This window comes from Ranitomeya imitator, chromosome 9 (assembly GCF_032444005.1).
Source record: "Ranitomeya imitator isolate aRanImi1 chromosome 9, aRanImi1.pri, whole genome shotgun sequence".
Classification (NCBI taxonomy): domain Eukaryota; kingdom Metazoa; phylum Chordata; class Amphibia; order Anura; family Dendrobatidae; genus Ranitomeya; species Ranitomeya imitator.
The window spans coordinates 3,815,776-3,837,176 of record NC_091290.1 but is presented as its reverse complement, the minus strand read 5'-3'; the positions used below and the strand labels follow the sequence as shown (position 1 = coordinate 3,837,176).

The 21,401-nt window shown below is 52.0% G+C and overlaps 1 protein-coding gene across 1 annotated transcript in view; it reads right to left on the bottom strand.

Annotated features, from left to right (window-relative positions):
• RRAS2 (RAS related 2) overlaps positions 1-19,502 on the bottom strand; it is a 36,096-nt gene extending 16,594 nt beyond the window's left edge. Inside the window, exon 1 of the mRNA XM_069739938.1 lies at positions 19,086-19,502. Within this exon, the coding sequence (XP_069596039.1) occupies positions 19,086-19,187 (102 nt within the window). The 5' untranslated portion in view covers positions 19,188-19,502. The remainder of the gene's footprint in view (positions 1-19,085) is intronic.
• Between the last annotated feature and the right edge of the window lie 1,899 nt (positions 19,503-21,401).

The following is a 21,401-nucleotide window of genomic DNA, read 5'->3' as shown; positions in this document are numbered from 1 at the left end:
TACTGCCCCTATGTACAAGAATATAACTACTATAATACTGCTCCTATGTACAAGAATATAACTACTATAATACTGCCCCTATGTACAAGAATATAACTACTATAATACTGCCCCATGTACAAGAATATAACTACTATAATACTGCCCCATGTACAAGAATATAATTACTATAATACTGCCCCCATGTACAAGAATATAACTACTATAATACTGCCCCATGTACAAGAATATAACTACTATAATACTGCTCCTATGTACAAGAATATAACTACTATAATACTGACCCTATATCTAATAATGCATAACTGCTATAAGGGTATGTTCAGACTGGGCGTTTTTATGCTGCAGCAAAACCTGAGTTTTGGGCAGAAAAGAGTCTGTGGGAAAAGCCCATGTTTTGTTGCGCTTTTTTCATATGTTTTTAGAGCTAACTTGTATCTCTTTGTGCATGCTAATAAAGTTGAGTGCCCCCAGAGGAAAAAAACAAACTACTTCTTGTAGAATCTTCTAGACTTGGGCTGAAAGGTGGCAGATGAGGTTTAACAATGATAAATGTAAGGTTATACACATGGCAAGAGGGAATCAATATCACCATTACACACTGAACGGGAAACCACTGGGTAAATCTGACAGGGAGAAGGACTTGGGGATCCTAGTTAATGATAAACTTACCTGGAGCAGCCAGTGCCAGGCAGCAGCTGCCAAGGCAAACAGGATCATGGGGTGCATTAAAAGAGGTCTGGATACACATGATGAGAGCATTATACTGCCTCTGTACAAATCCCTAGTTAGACCGCACATGGAGTACTGTGTCCAGTTTTGGGCACCGGTGCTCAGGAAGGATATAATGGAACTAGAGAGAGTACAAAGGAGGGCAACAAAATTAATAAAGGGGATGGGAGAACTACAATACCCAGATAGATTAGCGAAATTAGGATTATTTAGTCTAGAAAAAAGACGACTGAGGGGCGATCTAATAACCATGTATAAGTATATAAGGGGACAATACAAATATCTCGCTGAGGATCTGTTTATACCAAGGAAGGTGACGGGCACAAGGGGGCATTCTTTGCGTCTGGAGGAGAGAAGGTTTTTCCACCAACATAGAAGAGGATTCTTTACTGTTAGGGCAGTGAGAATCTGGAATTGCTTGCCTGAGGAGGTGGTGATGGCGAACTCAGTCGAGGGGTTCAAGAGAGGCCTGGATGTCTTCCTGGAGCAGAACAATATTGTATCATACAATTAGGTTCTGTAGAAGGACGTAGATCTGGGGATTTATTATGATGGAATATAGGCTGAACTGGATGGACAAATGTCTTTTTTCGGCCTTACTAACTATGTTACTATGTTACTATGTAGATCCTCTGAAACGCCGGCAATTAATCTGCTGGAGACAGTAATATCACAGTGAGAGGTTGGGATATATACACATAGAATACAGAGATATATAGATGTCAGTGACACACATATATATATATATATACATAGAATAGCCGGCAATTCATCTGCTGTATTCTGTAAAATCACCGCAGGAGCCGACAGGATAGAAGAGATGATTACAGTGCAAACGTGATATCGCCATACACTGACCATATACAGTGCCTTGGAGAAGTATTCGCCCCCTTGGAACTTTCCAACCTTTTCCCACATATCAGGCTTCAAACATAAAGATACTAAATGTAAATTTTTGGGGAAGAATCAACAACAAGTGGAACACAATTGTGAAGTTTAATGAAATTTATTGGTTCTTTTACATTTTTGTGGAAATTTGAAAAGTGCGGCGTGCAATATTATTCGGTCACTTTACTTTCAGTGCAGAAGTTCATTGTGGATCTCTGAATGATCCAGTGTCGTCCTAAATGCCTAATGATGATACATATAATCCACCTGTGTGTGATCGAGTCTCCGTATAAATGCTCCTGCTCTGTGATAGTCTCAGGGTTCTGTGTGAAGCATCATGAAGACCAAGGAACACAACAGGCAGCTCCGTGATACTGTTGTGGAGAAGTTTAAAGCCGGATTTGGATACAAAATGATTTCCAAAACTTTAAACATCCCAGTGAGCACTGTGCAAGGGTCATATTGAAATGGAAGGAGCATCATACCACTGCAAATCTACCAAGACCCGGCCGTCCCTCTAAACTTTCATCTCAAACAAGGAGAAGACTGATCAGAGATGCAGCCAAGAGGCCGATGATCACTCTGGATGAGCTGCAGAGATCTACAGCTGAGGTGGGACAGTCTGTCCATAGGACAGCAATCAGTCGTACACTGCACAAATCTGGCCTTTATGGAAGAGTGACAAGAAGAAAGCCATTTCTCACAGATATCCATAAACAACAAGCCACCTGGGAGACACCAAACATGTGGAAGAAGGTGCTCTGGTCAGATGAAACCAACATCAAACCTTTCAGCAGCAATGCCACACGATATGTTTGGCGTAAAGGCAACGCAGCTCATCACCCTGAACACACCATCCCCACTGTCAAACATGGTGGTGGCAGCATCATGGTTTGGGCCTGATTTTCTTCAGCAGGGACAAGGAAGATGGTTAAACTTGATGGGAAGATGGATGGAGCCAAATACAGGACCATTCTTGAAGAAAACCTGTTGGAGTCTGCAAAAGACCTGAGACTGGGACGGAGATTTGTCTTCCAACAAGACAATGATCCCAAACATAAAGCAAAATCTACAATGGAATGGTTCACAAATAAACGTATCCAGGTGTTAGAATGGCCGAATCACAGTCCAGACCTCAATCCAATGGAGAATCTGTGGAAAGAGCTGAAAACTGCTGATCACAAATGATCTCCATCAACCTCACTGAGCGCGAGATGTTTGCCGAGGAAGAACGGGCGAGAATTTCAGTCTCTCCATGTACAAAACTGATAGAAACAAACCCCAAGAGACTTGTAATCGCAGCAAAAGGGGCAACAAAGTGTTAAGGTAAAGGGGCCGAATAATATTGTACGCCCCACTGTTCAGGTTTTGAATTTCCACAAAAATGTAAAATAACCAATAAATTTCATTCAACTTCACAATTGTGTTCCACTTGTTGATTCTTCACCAAAAATTTACATTTAATATCTTTATGTTTGAAGCATGATATGTGGGGAAAGGCTGAGAAGTTCCAGGGGGCTGAATACTTTTGCAAGGCAGTGTATATACAGTAAATACATATAGAATAGGCAGAGCAGATATATAGATGTCTGTGACAAATACAATTAGTACAGTGTGTGCAGCTTACTGTACATGTGATTTAATTATTAAAAGATTATTTTTCTGAAAAAAATGGCGCGGGCTCCCACATAATTTTCATAACTAGCCGAGGGAAAGCCAACAGCGGGGGGGGGGGGGGGAGGAGGGGGCAGCGATGGTTATAGCCTGGGAAGGGGATAATACCCATGGAGCTTCCCGGGCTATTAATATCAGCTCACAGCTGTATACTTAGCCTTTAATGCCTGCCAACATGGGGGACCCTAAAAGAAAAAAAAAAGACGTAGAGCCCCCCTTTGATTAATAACCAGAAAAGGCTATGCAGACAGCTGCGGGCTGATATTAATAGCCTAGGAAGGGGCCATAGATACTGCCCCCCTCAGGCTAAGAACATCAGCTCTTTGCTACAGGGCAAAGTGCAGAACTAGCGCATCTAATAGATGCTCCTATTCTGGGTGGCTGAGACTTACTATTTTTAGGCTGCGGGGCCCAATATCTATGGCCCCTTACCAGCCTGAGAATACCAGGGGGATCTCATGCCATATTTTTAAATGATTTACTTAATTTAAAAATACAGCATGGGGACCCCCCTATTCTTGATCCCCAGCCTTGCTGAAGCTGAGGGTTGCAGCCCCCAGCTGTGAGTTTTGCCTGGCTGGTTATCAATAATAGGGGGGAACCCACGCCAGGTTTTTTAATTATTTATTTACCGCAGAGGATCAGCTGAGGAATACTCCCATCAGCGGCTCTTATTAGCGGCAGCAGGTGTCGGATGATGGGAGCAGTAGTCCAGAGGTAACCTGTGTACCCCCAATCACAGCTGATCGCTGGGACCCGCGGCTCTGACCGGTGCGGATGGTTTCCCGCCGATCTGCTGCACTATCATACATATGATATGTCGGTCCGCTCTGTGGATGATGGGCTGTATGGACGCACCGTGCCACCTACATGTAGCAGAGCCCAGTGTGACGGCACATCCAGCTGGAAAATACACTGCAAAGTCAGCCTGGAGTATTTGCAGCATTTTTTCACCATCCATTCAAGTCAATGGGTGAAAAACGCTGAAAGAAGTGACATCTTCTATGTGCAAAAAACGCAGCAAAGCTCAAAACACTGATCTCACAAAAACCAATGTGCGCAGGAGATTCCTGGAAACTCACAGGCTTCACTGGTATTGGGAAAAGCAGCGGAAAATTAGCAGAAAAAAACGCAGAGTGTGAACGTACCCCAATACTGCGCCATGCAGACGAGTGCAGCTATTCCTGGGCATATATATTATATATACGTGTGTGCGACATTTACAGATTATTTCAGGAAAGAGATTGAGATTCCACAGTCTAAAGTCCCTCTGGGGGTCCGGGCAACGAGGACAAACAGCTGCGGCCCCTCCATAGACTCGTCTGGGATCACAGGAATGTGGAAGCGAGAAGGCGAAACATGAGAGTGGGGAGCGGAGCACAGGACATGGTGTGAGTACAGCTCTGGAGGTGACTAGAGCACAGGACATGATGTGATTGCAGCTCTGGAGGTGACTAGAGCACAGGACATGATGTGATTGCAGCTCTGGAGGTGACTGGAGCACAGGACATGATGTGAGTACAGCTCTGGAGGTGACTAGAGCACAGGACATGATGTGATTGCAGCTCTGGAGGTGACTAGAGCACAGGACATGATGTGATTGCAGCTCTGGAGGTGACTGGAGCACAGGGAATGATGTGAGCTCAGCTCTGGAGGTGACTGGAGCACAGAACATGATGTGAGCGCAGCTCTGGAGGTGACCGGAGCACAGGACATCATGTGAGCGCAGCTCTGGAGGTGACCGGAGCACAGGACGTGATGTGAGCGCAGCTCTGGAGGTGACTGGAGCACAGCTGTGGAGGTGACCGAAGCACAGGACATGATATGAGCGCAGCTCTGGAGGTGACCGGACCACAGGACATGATGTGAGCGCAGCTCTGGAGGTGACTGAAGCACAGGACATGATGTGACTGGAGCACAGGGCATGATGTGAGCGCAGCTCTGAAGGTGACTGGAGCACAGGACATGATGTGAGCGCAGCTCTGGAGGTGACTGGAGCACAGGACATGATGTGAGTACAGCTCTGGAGGTGACTAGAGCACAGGGAATGATGTGAGCTCAGCTCTGGAGGTGACTGGAGCACAGGACATGATGTGACTGGAGCACAGGGCATGATGTGAGTGCAGCTCTGGAGGTGACTGGAGCACAGGACATGATGTGAGCGCAGCTCTGGAGGTGACTGGAGCACAGGACATGATGTGAGCGCAGCTCTGGAAGTGACTGGAGCACAGGACATGATGTGACTGGAGCACAGGGCATGATGTGAGCACAGCTCTGGAGGTGACTGGAGCACAGGACATGATGTGACTGGAGCACAGGGCATGATGTGAGTGCAGCTCTGGAGGTGACTTGCGGGGTCTGCCTGGTGTTTGGCAGTTGAATGCTGCCCCTCTGCCCTCTTTATACAGGGGGTAGAGGGGTCCCCGGGGGGCAGTTGGGGCCGGGACAGTCTGAGTGTTGGCAATCTTTAGCGGCTTCTCCACAGACCGCGGGAAGACAGGGAGGGGCCGCGGGAAGACAGGGAGGGGCCGCGGGAAGACAGGGAGGGGCCGCGGGAAGACAGGGAGGGGCCGCGGGAAGACAGGGAGGGGCCGCGGGAAGACAGGGAGGGGCCGCGGGAAGACAGGGAGGGGCCGCGGGAAGACAGGGAGGGGCCGCGGGAAGACAGGGAGGGGCCGCGGGAAGACAGGGAGGGGCCGCGGGAAGACAGGGAGGGGCCGCGGGAAGAGCCACAAACATCACTAAGACAGAAAGCAAAAATATAGAGGAGGGGCGACGTGCAAATGGTGTGGGGCGGCAGATACATCCAAAATGGCGACATCAGGTGCTGGGAGGAATCCAGAGCGGAGGCCGCTCATTAACATCATTAGAGGGAACCTGTCACCCCCAAAATCGATGGTGAGGTAAGCTCACCGGCATCAGGGGCTTCTCTCCAGCACTCTGTAATGCATTCTGTAATGCTGTAGATAAGCCCCCGATGTATCCTGAAAGATGAGAAAAAGAGGTTAGATTATACTCACCCAGGGGCGGTCCTGTTCTGGTCCGATGGGTGTCGTGGTCCGGGGCCTCCCATCTTCTTACGATGACGTCCTCTTCTTGTCTTCCTGCCGCGGCTCCGGTACTGATCTGTCCTGATGAGGAGCAAAGTACTGCAGTGCGCAGGCGCCAGGAAAGGTCAGAGCGGCCGAGCTCCTGCGCACTGCAGTACTTTGCTCCTCATCAGGACCAGAACAGGACCGCCCCTGGGTGAGTATAATGTAACTTCTGTTTCTCATCTTTCAGGATACATCGGGGGCTTAACTACAGCATTACAGAATGCATTACAGAATGCTGGAGAGAAGCCCCTGATGATGGTGCCGCAGCTCATCTTCCATTTTGGGGGTGACAGGTTCACTTTAATTCATGAAAAAAAAAAAAAAAAAAAAAATCAGCCTGTTACTCCACAGGAAGAAGAGCTAAAGAAAGAAAATTGTTCCTCCAAAACAGCAGCACCTGCACAAAAGCAGCGAGCGGATCGCCAATAGTCGCTACTGCCCAGGCAGCGCCATTTTCAGACCTTTTTTTTATAAATTAATGGCTACAATAAAAAAATAATTAACTGCACATTACACATGCGATCAGGTTGCAGCACCTGATATATATATATATTTTATGTGACGTCTTCCAGGCTCCGGGGTGGACGGTGCCCTGAGATAACTCTGCCCGAGATTATTATACATGTAGGGAGAGTTACTAGATAGATAGATAGATAGATAGAAGACACAGGGATCACCATCCTCAGCAATCTATGGCCTGTATGCCCATATTAATAGTTTACATAGGTCACATGTGGGGACAGATTCAGGATCGCTGTCCTCAGCAATCTATGGCCTGTATGCCCATATTAATAGTTTACATAGGTCACATGTGAGGACAGATTCAGGATCGCTGTCCTCAGCAATCTATGGCCTGTATGCCCATATTAATAGTTTACATAGGTCACATGTGAGGACAGATTCAGGATCGCTGTCCTCAGCAATCTATGGCCTGTATGCCCATATTAATAGTTTACATAGGTCACATGTGAGGACAGATTCAGGATCGCCGTCCTCAGCAATCTATGCCCTGTATGCCCATATTAATAGTTTACATAGGTCACATGTGAGGACAGATTCAGGATCGCTGTCCTCAGCAATCTATGGCCTGTATGCCCATATTAATAGTTTACATGGGTCACATGTGAGGACAGATTCGGGATCGCCGTCCTCAGCAATCTATGTCCTGTATGCCCATATTAATAGTTTACATAGGTCACATGTGGGGTCAGATTCGGGATCGCCGTCCTCAGCAATCTATGGCCTGTATGCCCATATTAATAGTTTACATAGGTCACATGTGAGGACAGATTCAGGATCGCCGTCCTCAGCAATCTATGCCCTGTATGCCCATATTAATAGTTTACATAGGTCACATGTGAGGACAGATTCAGGATCGCTGTCCTCAGCAATCTATGGCCTGTATGCCCATATTAATAGTTTACATGGGTCACATGTGAGGACAGATTCGGGATCGCCGTCCTCAGCAATCTATGTCCTGTATGCCCATATTAATAGTTTACATAGGTCACATGTGGGGTCAGATTCGGGATCGCCGTCCTCAGCAATCTATGGCCTGTATGCCCATATTAACAGTTTACATAGGTCACATGTGGGGGCAGATTCGGGATCGCCGTCCTCAGCAATCTATGTCCTGTATGCCCATATTAATAGTTTACATAGGTCACATGTGGGGACAGATTCAGGATCGCCGTCCTCCGCAATATATGTCCTGTATGCCCATATTATCAGTTTACATAGGTCCTTTTAATGCAGGAAAGCTTGCAGGAGCTCTCGTGATGTACAGACGGTAGCAGACAAAATATTCTATTCCTCTGTGGTGGTGTAAGGACGATAATGAAGAATTGCGCCATCTTTGTGGTTAGCTCGTCGCTCGCTGTCGTCATCTTGTGGATCAGCTATTATCGTCTTACGAAATCTGCGCTGATGACAAAAAGGAGCCAGAACTAGACAAGTCAAAGGTGAGGATGAGAGACGATCAGCACCAGGAACGACCCACCCAGTAAAGACCCTCCAGAAAAAAATAGATGGTGAAGCAGGAGGCCCAGGTTGAACAGCTAGATGCGCTCGGCTCACATGGAGGAGTGATGCAATTCATTAGGGTCTCCCATTCATGAACCAGGGGGAACAGGATGAACAGCTGTATGCACCCCGCTCACATGGAGGAGTGCTGCACTTCATTAACATCTCCCATTCATGAACCAGGGGGAACAGGATGAATAGCTGTATGCGCCCCGCTCACATGGAGGAATGCTGCACTTCATTAACGTCTCCCATTCATGAACCAGGGGGAACAGGATGAACAGCTGTATGCACCCCGCTCACATGGAGGAATGCTGCACTTCATTAACGTCTCCCATTCATGAACCAGGGGGCTCAGGATGAACAGCTGTATGCGCCCCGCTCACATGGAGGAATGCTGCACTTCATTAACGTCTCCCATTCATGAACCAGGGGGAACAGGATGAACAGCTGTATGCACCCCGCTCACATGGAGGAATGCTGCACTTCATTAACGTCTCCCATTCATGAACCAGGGAGCTCAGGATGAACAGCTGTATGCACCCCGCTCACATGGAGGAATGCTGCACTTCATTAACGTCTCCCATTCATGAACCAGGGGGAACAGGATGAACAGCTGTATGCACCCCGCTCACATGGAGGAATGCTGCACTTCATTAACATCTCCCATTCATGAACCAGGGGGAACAGGATGAACAGCTGTATGCACCCCGCTCACATGGAGGAATGCTGCACTTCATTAACGTCTCCCATTCATGAACCAGGGAGCTCAGGATGAACAGCTGTATGCACCCCGCTCACATGGAGGAATGCTGCACTTCATTAACGTCTCCCATTCATGAACCAGGGAGCTCAGGATGAACAGCTGTATGCACCCCGCTCACATGGAGGAATGCTGCACTTCATTAACATCTCCCATTCATGAACCAGGGGGAACAGGATGAACAGCTGTATGCACCCCGCTCACATGGAGGAATGCTGCACTTCATTAACGTCTCCCATTCATGAACCAGGGAGCTCAGGATGAACAGCTGTATGCACCCCGCTCACATGGAGGAATGCTGCACTTCATTAACGTCTCCCATTCATGAACCAGGGAGCTCAGGATGAACAGCTGTATGCACCCCGCTCACATGGAGGAATGCTGCACTTCATTAACATCTCCCATTCATGAACCAGGGAGCTCAGGATGAACAGCTGTATGCACCCCGCTCACATGGAGGAATGCTGCACTTCATTAACGTCTCCCATTCATGAACCAGGGAGCTCAGGATGAACAGCTGTATGCACCCCGCTCACATGGAGGAATGCTGCACTTCATTAACATCTCCCATTCATGAACCAGGGGGAACAGGATGAACAGCTGTATGCACCCCGCTCACATGGAGGAATGCTGCACTTCATTAACGTCTCCCATTCATGAACCAGGGAGCTCAGGATGAACAGCTGTATGCACCCCGCTCACATGGAGGAATGCTGCACTTCATTAACGTCTCCCATTCATGAACCAGGGAGCTCAGGATGAACAGCTGTATGCACCCCGCTCACATGGAGGAATGCTGCACTTCATTAACATCTCCCATTCATGAACCAGGGGGAACAGGATGAACAGCTGTATGCACCCCGCTCACATGGAGGAATGCTGCACTTCATTAACATCTCCCATTCATGAACCAGGGAGCTCAGGATGAACAGCTGTATGCACCCCGCTCACATGGAGGAATGCTGCACTTCATTAACGTCTCCCATTCATGAACCAGGGAGCTCAGGATGAACAGCTGTATGCACCCCGCTCACATGGAGGAATGCTGCACTTCATTAACATCTCCCATTCATGAACCAGGGGGAACAGGATGAACAGCTGTATGCACCCCGCTCACATGGAGGAATGCTGCACTTCATTAACGTCTCCCATTCATGAACCAGGGAGCTCAGGATGAACAGCTGTATGCACCCCGCTCACATGGAGGAATGCTGCACTTCATTAACGTCTCCCATTCATGAACCAGGGGGAACAGGATGAACAGCTGTATGCACCCCGCTCACATGGAGGAATGCTGCACTTCATTAACGTCTCCCATTCATGAACCAGGGGGAACAGGATGAACAGCTGTATGCACCCCGCTCACATGGAGGAATGCTGCACTTCATTAACGTCTCCCATTCATGAACCAGGGGGAACAGGATGAACAGCTGTATGCACCCCGCTCACATGGAGGAATGCTGCACTTCATTAACGTCTCCCATTCATGAACCAGGGAGCTCAGGATGAACAGCTGTATGCGCCCCGCTCACATGGAGGAATGCTGCACTTCATTAACGTCTCCCATTCATGAACCAGGGGGAACAGGATGAACAGCTGTATGCACCCCGCTCACATGGAGGAATGCTGCACTTCATTAACGTCTCCCATTCATGAACCAGGGGGCTCAGGATGAACAGCTGTATGCACCCCGCTCACATGGAGGAATGCTGCACTTCATTAACGTCTCCCATTCATGAACCAGGGAGCTCAGGATGAACAGCTGTATGCGCCCCGCTCACATGGAGGAATGCTGCACTTCATTAACGTCTCCCATTCATGAACCAGGGGGAACAGGATGAACAGCTGTATGCGCCCCGCTCACATGGAGGAATGCTGCACTTCATTAACGTCTCCCATTCATGAACCAGGGGGCTCAGGATGAACAGCTGTATGCACCCCGCTCACATGGAGGAATGCTGCACTTCATTAACGTCTCCCATTCATGAACCAGGGGGCTCAGGATGAACAGCTGTATGCACCCCGCTCACATGGAGGAATGCTGCACTTCATTAACGTCTCCCATTCATGAACCAGGGAGCTCAGGATGAACAGCTGTATGCACCCCGCTCACATGGAGGAATGCTGCACTTCATTAACATCTCCCATTCATGAACCAGGGGGAACAGGATGAATAGCTGTATGCACCCCGCTCACATGGAGGAATGCTGCACTTCATTAACGTCTCCCATTCATGAACCAGGGGGAACAGGATGAACAGCTGTATGCACCCCGCTCACATGGAGGAATGCTGCACTTCATTAACGTCTCCCATTCATGAACCAGGGGGAACAGGATGAACAGCTGTATGCACCCCGCTCACATGGAGGAATGCTGCACTTCATTAACGTCTCCCATTCATGAACCAGGGGGCTCAGGATGAACAGCTGTATGCGCCCCGCTCACATGGAGGAATGCTGCACTTCATTAACGTCTCCCATTCATGAACCAGGGAGCTCAGGATGAACAGCTGTATGCGCCCCGCTCACATGGAGGAATGCTGCACTTCATTAACGTCTCCCATTCATGAACCAGGGGGAACAGGATGAACAGCTGTATGCGCCCCGCTCACATGGAGGAATGCTGCACTTCATTAACGTCTCCCATTCATGAACCAGGGGGAACAGGATGAACAGCTGTATGCACCCCGCTCACATGGAGGAATGCTGCACTTCATTAACGTCTCCCATTCATGAACCAGGGAGCTCAGGATGAACAGCTGTATGCACCCCGCTCACATGGAGGAATGCTGCACTTCATTAACGTCTCCCATTCATGAACCAGGGGGAACAGGATGAACAGCTGTATGCGCCCCGCTCACATGGAGGAATGCTGCACTTCATTAACGTCTCCCATTCATGAACCAGGGGGAACAGGATGAACAGCTGTATGCGCCCCGCTCACATGGAGGAATGCTGCACTTCATTAACGTCTCCCATTCATGAACCAGGGGGAACAGGATGAACAGCTGTATGCACCCCGCTCACATGGAGGAATGCTGCACTTCATTAACGTCTCCCATTCATGAACCAGGGGGAACAGGATGAACAGCTGTATGCACCCCGCTCACATGGAGGAATGCTGCACTTCATTAACGTCTCCCATTCATGAACCAGGGGGCTCAGGATGAACAGCACTTCATGCACCTTTGCTGGGATTGCTGCCCGAGGAGCCGGACGCCGGCAGATGTGGAGTTTGTTGCATACAGACATCAGTCTGGACGAGCGCCCGGCCGCCTCCATCTCCTGGTTAATATTTTCTCAGTAAAGGATCAATGTCCCAGAAGAGCCGGCGCCGCCCCGCAAGGTCAGAAATAACCTGCTCACCTGACAACATGTAGCCGCCATAATGGCGACAAGCCAGGACCCCAGATGGACGGGCACCACCCAAATGCAGCTCTGGGTGCGAGTGCAGCATAAGAATGTAATGGCAGACTTGTGAACGCAGCTCTGGGAGTGAGTGCAGTATAAGAATAATGGCAGACTTGTGAATGCAGCTCTGGGTGTGAGTGCAGTATAAGAATAATGGCAGACTTGTGAACGCAGCTCTGGGTGTGAGTGCAGCATAGGAATGTAATGGCAGACTTGTGAATGCAGCTCTGGGAGTGAGTGCAGTATAAGAATAATGGCAGACTTGTGAATGCAGCTCTGGGTGTGAGTGCAGTATAAGAATAATGGCAGACTTGTGAACGCAGCTCTGGGTGTGAGTGCAGCATAAGAATGTAATGGCAGACTTGTGAATGCAGCTCTGGGTGTGAGTGCAGCATAGGAATGTAATGGCAGACTTGTGAATGCAGCTCTGGGAGTGAGTGCAGTATAAGAATAATGGCAGACTTGTGAATGCAGCTCTGGGTGTGAGTGCAGTATAAGAATAATGGCAGACTTGTGAACGCAGCTCTGGGTGTGAGTGCAGCATAAGAATGTAATGGCAGACTTGTGAATGCAGCTCTGGGTGTGAGTGCAGCATAGGAATGTAATGGCAGACTTGTGAATGCAGCTCTGGGAGTGAGTGCAGTATAAGAATAATGGCAGACTTGTGAATGCAGCTCTGGGTGTGAGTGCAGTATAAGAATAATGGCAGACTTGTGAACGCAGCTCTGGGTGTGAGTGCAGCATAAGAATGTAATGGCAGACTTGTGAATGCAGCTCTGGGTGTGAGTGCAGCATAGGAATGTAATGGCAGACTTGTGAATGCAGCTCTGGGAGTGAGTGCAGTATAAGAATAATGGCAGACTTGTGAACGCAGCTCTGGGTGTGAGTAAAGTATTTTCAGTAATGAGAAAAACTCATTGATTCATATAAACTGAAGCTAAAAACTGCTGAGAGGGAAGATTCTGTAAAGCCGGGGGTCTCCATGTAAACCCCCAGTCCTGGGATTCAGGGTCCAGATCTCGCCGCGCTCCACAGCATCACACGGGGGTCAGACGTAAAATGCTAAAAATGACTGGACAAGATGGCGGCGGGAGAGAAGGGGCAGGTCAGCAAGTGACAGCTGGCAGCACCAGGCCTGAGCAACAACAGCTGCGCCCACCCCGACCACAGGACATGGCGGCCATGCCGAGGGTAATGCTGCTCCGCGCGCTGCTAACCCGAAGCCTCTGCTTGCTGTCAGTGTATGTGAACCATGGCTGAGACAATGCTCTGTGAGAGGAGGGCTGGACGGATACATTGTAACAATCGGATTCCTCAGATCAGAGCAGCTACTGATGACCTGTGGGTAGTAGGAGGTCAGGATGATGGGAGGGTAGAGGCACAGGTCAGATGTCACAGCATAGTGGATGCAGGGACGCCAGCGGATCACCTGTGGAGACGGACATGTGGTGCGTCTTTCCAGACAGCAGCATGTCTATTTCTCTTATGGAGACGCTCAGTCTCCCCAGGACAAATGGCCCCGTCCAATGTACTGAGCGCGGTGACTCCACACGGTTCAATGAGCGGCATCACCGGCGATCAATAGCCGGCAGCGGACATTATTACCGATTACTGACCGTGGGGCCGTAGCCTTAGGAGCTGGACGTGAACAAGACCGTTCATGACAGCAAGCAGAGATCTGACTCCTACTCATCAGCATGGAAATGGCCGCACCAAGACGTCGGGAACCAGAAGGAGGCGACGCTGATCTGCAAAGGGTGAGAAGTGGAAACAGTCACAAAACCTCAGTAAGATTCAGTCTGAGGCTCGTGCAGAAATCCAGGCACCCCCGGCACAAGTCCGGGCACCTCCGGCACAAGTCCCGGCACAAATCCGGGCACCTCCGGCACAAGTCCGGGCAACTCCGGCACAAGTCCGGGCAACTCCGGCACAAGTCCGGGCACAAATCCGGGCACCTCCGGCACAAGTCCGGGCAACTACGGCACAAATCCAGGCACAAGTCCGGCACAAATCCAGGCACAAGTCCGGGCAACTCCGGCACAAGTCCGGGCAACTCCGGCACAAGTCCGGGCAACTCCGGCACAAATCCAGGCACAAGTCCGGCACAAATCCAGGCACAAGTCCGGGCAACTCCGGCACAAGTCCGGGCAACTCCGGCACAAGTCCGGGCAACTCCGGCACAAGTCCGGGCAACTCCGGCACAAGTCCGGGCAACTCCGGCACAAGTCCGGGCAACTCCGGCACAAGTCCGGGCAACTCCGGCACAAGTCCGGGCAACTCCGGCACAAGTCCGGGCAACTCCGGCACAAGTCCGGGCAACTCCGGCACAAGTCCGGGCAACTCCGGCACAAGTCCGGGCAACTCCGGCACAAGTCCGGGCAACTCCGGCACAAGTCCGGGCAACTCCGGCACAAGTCCGGGCAACTCCGGCACAAGTCCGGGCAACTCCGGCACAAGTCCGGGCAACTCCGGCACAAGTCCGGGCAACTCCGGCACAAGTCCGGGCAACTCCGGCACAAGTCCGGGCAACTCCGGCACAAGTCCGGGCAACTCCGGCACAAGTCCGGGCAACTCCGGCACAAGTCCGGGCAACTCCGGCACAAGTCCGGGCAACTCCGGCACAAGTCCGGGCAACTCCGGGCACCTCCGGCACAAGTCCGGGCACCTCCGACACAAGTCCAGGCACCTCCGACACAAGTCCAGGCACCTCCGACACAAGTCCGGCACCTCCGACACAAGTCCAGGCACCTCCGACACAAGTCCAGGCTCCTCCGACACAAGTCCAGGCACCTCCGACACAAGTCCAGGCACCTCCGACACAAGTCCAGGCTCCTCCGACACAAGTCCAGGCACCTCCGACACAAGTCCAGGCACCTCCGACACAAGTCCAGGCACCTCCGACACAAGTCCAGGCTCCTCCGACACAAGTCCAGGCACCTCCGGCCTCGTCTGCTGTCAGGAGGTCGTCTCAGATAGGTTGTACAGGTCATCAGGATCCGCTGCAGGCAGCTCCTGTGTAATCACTATCTGATGATGTCCCCTATGTATACAAGTCCAGAGACGCTGCAGCCATGGGAGCAGGTTTAGGCCACGCAGGCGGCTCACAGTAGTGCGAGGAACATGCAGCCTGAGGCTGTTGTGTGGAAAAGCAATTCCTCCAGCACAGGAGCTGCCGGCAGCATCTCCGGACTTGTCTCCATTGAGCACATCAGACGTCATTGGTCAGTGATTACACAGGAGCTGCCGGCAGCGGATTCTGATGAGTTGTACAATCAGCGGCAGGACCTGAATTCCTCGGCTGGTAGAAGGACTGTGGGGTGCGGGGTGAGTGCTCCTAATACATCCGGGGACCAAGGGAGAGGATTCCTTACACATCATGAGCTATTCCAGGCCCCACCGATATCTGACAGGTTCTAAGACCAACGACAAGGTAATGTGGAACCTCACACGTGACAAACATTCCTCATCCTGTGGAGGCAAGAAATACACCGCCATAATGTGCACAGATGAGATGGCGCACCAGTAACTGCACCACCGCCGGAGCAAGGGTACCAGGCACCGACTGCCGCCCCCATCACTGTACCAGCACCGACTGCCGCCCCCATCACTGTACCAGAACCGACTGACGCCCCCATCACTGTACCAGCACCGACTGCCGCCCCCATCACTGTACCAGCACCGACTGCCGCCCCAATCACTGTACCAGAACCGACTGCCGCCCCCATCACTGTACCAGCACCGACTGCCGCCCCCATCACTGTGCCAGCACCCACTGCCGCCCCCATCACTGTACGAGCACCGACTGCCGCCCCCATCACTGTACGAGCACCGACTGCCGCCCCCATCACTGTACCAGCACCGACTGCCGCCCCCATCACTGTACCAGCACCCACTGCCGCCCCCATCACTGTACCAGCACCGACTGCCGCCCCCATCACTGTGCCAGCACCCACTGCCGCCCCCATCACTGTACGAGCACCGACTGCCGCCCCCATCACTGTACGAGCACCAACTGCCGCCCCCATCACTGTACCAGCACCGACTGCCGCCCGCATCACTGTACCAGCACAGACTGCCGCCCCCATCACTGTACCAGCACAGACTATCTCCCCCATCACTGTACCAGCACCGACTGCCGCCCCCATCACTGTACGAGCACCGACTGCCGCCCCCATCACTGTACCAGCACCCACTGCCGCCCCCATCACTGTACCAGCACAGACTGCCGCCCCCATCACTGTACCAGCACCGACTGCCGCCCCCATCACTGTACGAGCACCGACTGCCGCCCCCATCACTGTACCAGCACCCACTGCCGCCCCCATCACTGTACGAGCACCGACTGCCGCCCCCATCACTGTACCAGCACCGACTGCCGCCCCCATCACTGTACCAGCACAGACTGCCGCCCCCATCACTGTACCAGCACAGACTGCCGCCCCCATCACTGTACCAGCACAGACTGCCGCCCCCATCACTGTACCAGCACCCACTGCCGCCCCCATCACTGTACCAGCACAGACTGCCGCCCCCATCACTGTACCAGCACAGACTGCCGCCCCCATCACTGTACCAGCACCGACTGCCGCCCCCATCACTGTACCAGCACAGACTGCCGCCCCAATCACTGTACCAGCACAGACTGCCGCCCCCATCACTGTACCAGCACCGACTATCTCCCCCATCACTGTACCAGCACCGACTGCCGCCCCCATCACTGTACGAGCACCGACTGCCGCCCCCATCACTGTACCAGCACAGACTGCCGCCCCCATCACTGTACCAGCACAGACTGCCGCCCCCATCACGGTACCAGCACAGACTGCCGCCCCCATCACTGTACCAGCACCCACTGCCGCCCCCATCACTGTACCAGCACAGACTGCCGCCCCCATCACTGTACCAGCACAGACTGCCGCCCCCATCACTGTACCAGCACCGACTGCCGCCCCCATCACTGTACCAGCACAGACTGCCGCCCCAATCACTGTACCAGCACCGACTGCCGCCCCCATCACTGTACCAGCACCGACTGCCGCCCCCATCACTGTACCAGCACCGACTGCCGCCCCCATCACGCTACCAGCACCGACTATCTCCCCCATCACTGTACGAGCACCGACTGCCGCCCCCATCACGGTACCAGCACAGACTGCCGCCCCCATCACGGTACCAGCACCGACTGCCGCCCCCATCACGGTACCAGCACAGACTGCCGGTACCAGCACCGACTGCCGCCCCCATCACGGTACCAGCACCGACTGCCGCCCCCATCACGGTACCAGCACCGACTATCTCCCCCATCACTGTACCAGCACAGACTGCCGCCCCCATCACTGTACCAGCACCGACTGCCGCCCCCATCACTGTACCAGCACAGACTGCCGCCCCCATCACTGTACCAGCACAGACTGCCGCCCCCATCACTGTACCAGCACCGACTGCCGCCCCCATCACTGTACCAGCACCGACTATCTCCCCCATCACTGTACGAGCACAGACTGCCGCCCCCATCACTGTACCAGCACCGACTGCCGCCCCCATCACTGTACCAGCACAGACTGCCGCCCCCATCACTGTACCAGCACAGACTGCCGCCCCCATCACTGTACCAGCACCGACTGCCGCCCCCATCACGGTACCAGCACAGACTGCCGCCCCCATCACTGTACCAGCACAGACTGCCGCCCCCATCACTGTACCAGCACCGACTGCCGCCCCCATCACGGTACCAGCACAGACTATCTCCCCCATCACTGTACGAGCACAGACTGCCGCCCCCATCACTGTACCAGCACCGACTGCCGCCCCCATCACGGTACCAGCACCGACTATCTCCCCCATCACTGTACGAGCACAGACTGCCGCCCCCATCACTGTACCAGCACCGACTGCCGCCCCCATCACGGTACCAGCACCGACTATCTCCCCCATCACTGTACCAGCACAGACTGCCGCCCCCATCACTGTACCAGCACCGACTGCCGCCCCCATCACGGTACCAGCACCGACTATCTCCCCCATCACTGTACGAGCACAGACTGCCGCCCCCATCACTGTACCAGCACCGACTGCCGCCCCCATCACTGTACCAGCACAGACTGCCGCCCCCATCACTGTACCAGCACCGACTGCCGCCCCCCATCACTGTACCAGCTCCGACTGCCGCCCCCATCACTGTACCAGCACCGACTGCCGCCCCCATCACGGTACCAGCACAGACTGCCGCCCCCATCACGGTACCAGCACAGACTGCCGCCCCCATCACTGTACCAGCACAGACTGCCGCCCCCATCACTGTACCAGCACCGACTGCCGCCCCCATCACGGTACCAGCACAGACTGCCGCCCCCATCACTGTACCAGCACCGACTGCCGCCCCCACCGTTGCACATTGCAGTCACACCCCCGAATCCAGAGCCTCAGTCACACGTAGCGGACACTAGGACCCGGCGCGCTCCGCTCCCCACATTCCAGCACTAGGGCCCCGCAGTCACCCACCTGGATGAACTGGATGGTGAGCGCAGACTTGCCCACGCCGCCGCCGCCCACAACCACCAGGCGGTACTTGTCCTGCACCGCGCCGTCCTTCCATCCGGACATCCCGGGCCGGGTCCCTCCGACACTGACGTCCGTGCGAGGAGCCGCAGCAGCGCCACTCCGGGGGCGGGACTATGCTAATCTTCCGAGAATGTGGCGGGGCTATGGTGACATATTTGCATAATCCAGTAATAGGGCGGTGCCTTACGCCTTCAGCCACGAGCTGCGGGAGGAGCCGTTATTGTCATAGGCTGAGGCTCCGCCTCCTACTTATGCACAAGAGTTAGAAGGGGCGGAGCTTTGCTCTGTTATCGAGTGCCCGGCAGCGCCCAGTGCTCTGCTCCAGCGCCTCAACGCACAAGTCACATGACCCACTGTAATGTCACAACCGGCTGCCGCAAAGCACCACTGGAGTGCGACGGCAACCTACAGCTCACCTCAGAGCGGCGTACGGCTGACGTCACTGCTACGTCCGTCATACGTCACTACGTCACAGCTAGCCTCCAACAGCGAGTGCAGCTCTGAGGTATAATACAGCGTCAGGAATGTAATGTACACAGTGAGTGCACCAGCAGAATAGTGAGTGCAGCTCTGGAGTATAATACAGGATGTAACTCAGGATCAGTAATGTAATGTATGTACACAGTGACTGCACCAGCAGAATAGTGAGTGCAGCTCTGGGGTATAATACAGGAGGTAACTCAGGATCAGTAATGTATGTACACAGTGACTGCACCAGCAGAATAGTGAGTGCAGCTCTGGGGTATAATACAGAATGTAACTCAGGATCAGTAATGTAATGTATGTACACAATGACTGCACCAGCAGAATAGTGAGTGCAGCTCTGGAGTATAATACAGAATGTAACTCAGGATCAGTAATGTAATGTATGTACACAGTGACTGCACCAGCAGAATAGTGAGTGCAGCTCTGGAGTATAATACAGGAGGTAACTCAGGATCAGTAATGTAATGTATGTACACAGTGACTGCACCAGCAGAATAGTGAGTGCAGCTCTGGGGTATAATACAGGACGTAACTCAGGATCAGTAATGTAATGTATGTACACAGTGACTGCACCAGCAGAATAGTGAGTGCAGCTCTGGAGTATAATACAGGAGGTAACTCAGGATCAGTAATGTAATGTATGTACACAGTGACTGCACCAGCAGAATAGTGAGTGCAGCTCTGGGGTATAATACAGGAGGTAACTCAGGATCAGTAATGTAATGTATGTACACAGTGACTGCACCAGCAGAATAGTGAGTGCAGCTCTGGAGTATAATGCAGGATGTAACTCAGGATCAGTAATGTAATGTATGTACACAGTGACTGCACCAGCAGAATAGTGAGTGCAGCTCTGGAGTATAATACAGGATGTAACTCAGGATCTGTAATGTAATGTATGTACACAGTGACTGCACCAGCAGAATAATGAGTGCAGCTCTGGAGTATAATACAGGATGTAACTCAGGATCAGTAATGTAATGTATGTACACAGTGACTGCACCAGCAGAATAGTGAGTGCAGCTCTGGAGTATAATACAGGAGGTAACTCAGGATCAGTAATGTAATGTATGTACACAGTGACTGCACCAGCAGAATAGTGAGTGCAGCTCTGGAGTATAATACAGGAGGTAACTCAGGATCAGTCATGTAATGTATGCACACAGTGACTGCAGCAGCAGAATAGTGAGTGCAGCTCTGGAGTATAATACAGGATGTAACTCAGGATCAGTAATGTAATGTATGTACACAGTGACTGCACCAGCAGAATAGTGAGTGCAGCTCTGGGGTATAATACAGGAGGTAACTCAGGATCAGTAATGTAATGTATGTACACAGTGACTGCACCAGCAGAATAGTGAGTGCAGCTCTGGAGTATAATGCAGGATGTAACTCAGGATCAGTAATGTAATGTATGTACACAGTGACTGCACCAGCAGAATAGTGAGTGCAGCTCTGGAGTATAATACAGGATGTAACTCAGGATCTGTAATGTAATGTATGTACACAGTGACTGCACCAGCAGAATAATGAGTGCAGCTCTGGAGTATAATACAGGATGTAACTCAGGATCAGTAATGTAATGTATGTACACAGTGACTGCACCAGCAGAATAGTGAGTGCAGCTCTGGAGTATAATACAGGAGGTAACTCAGGATCAGTAATGTAATGTATGTACACAGTGACTGCACCAGCAGAATAGTGAGTGCAGCTCTGGGATGTAATACAGGAGGTAACTCAGGATCAGTAATGTAATGTATGTACATAGTG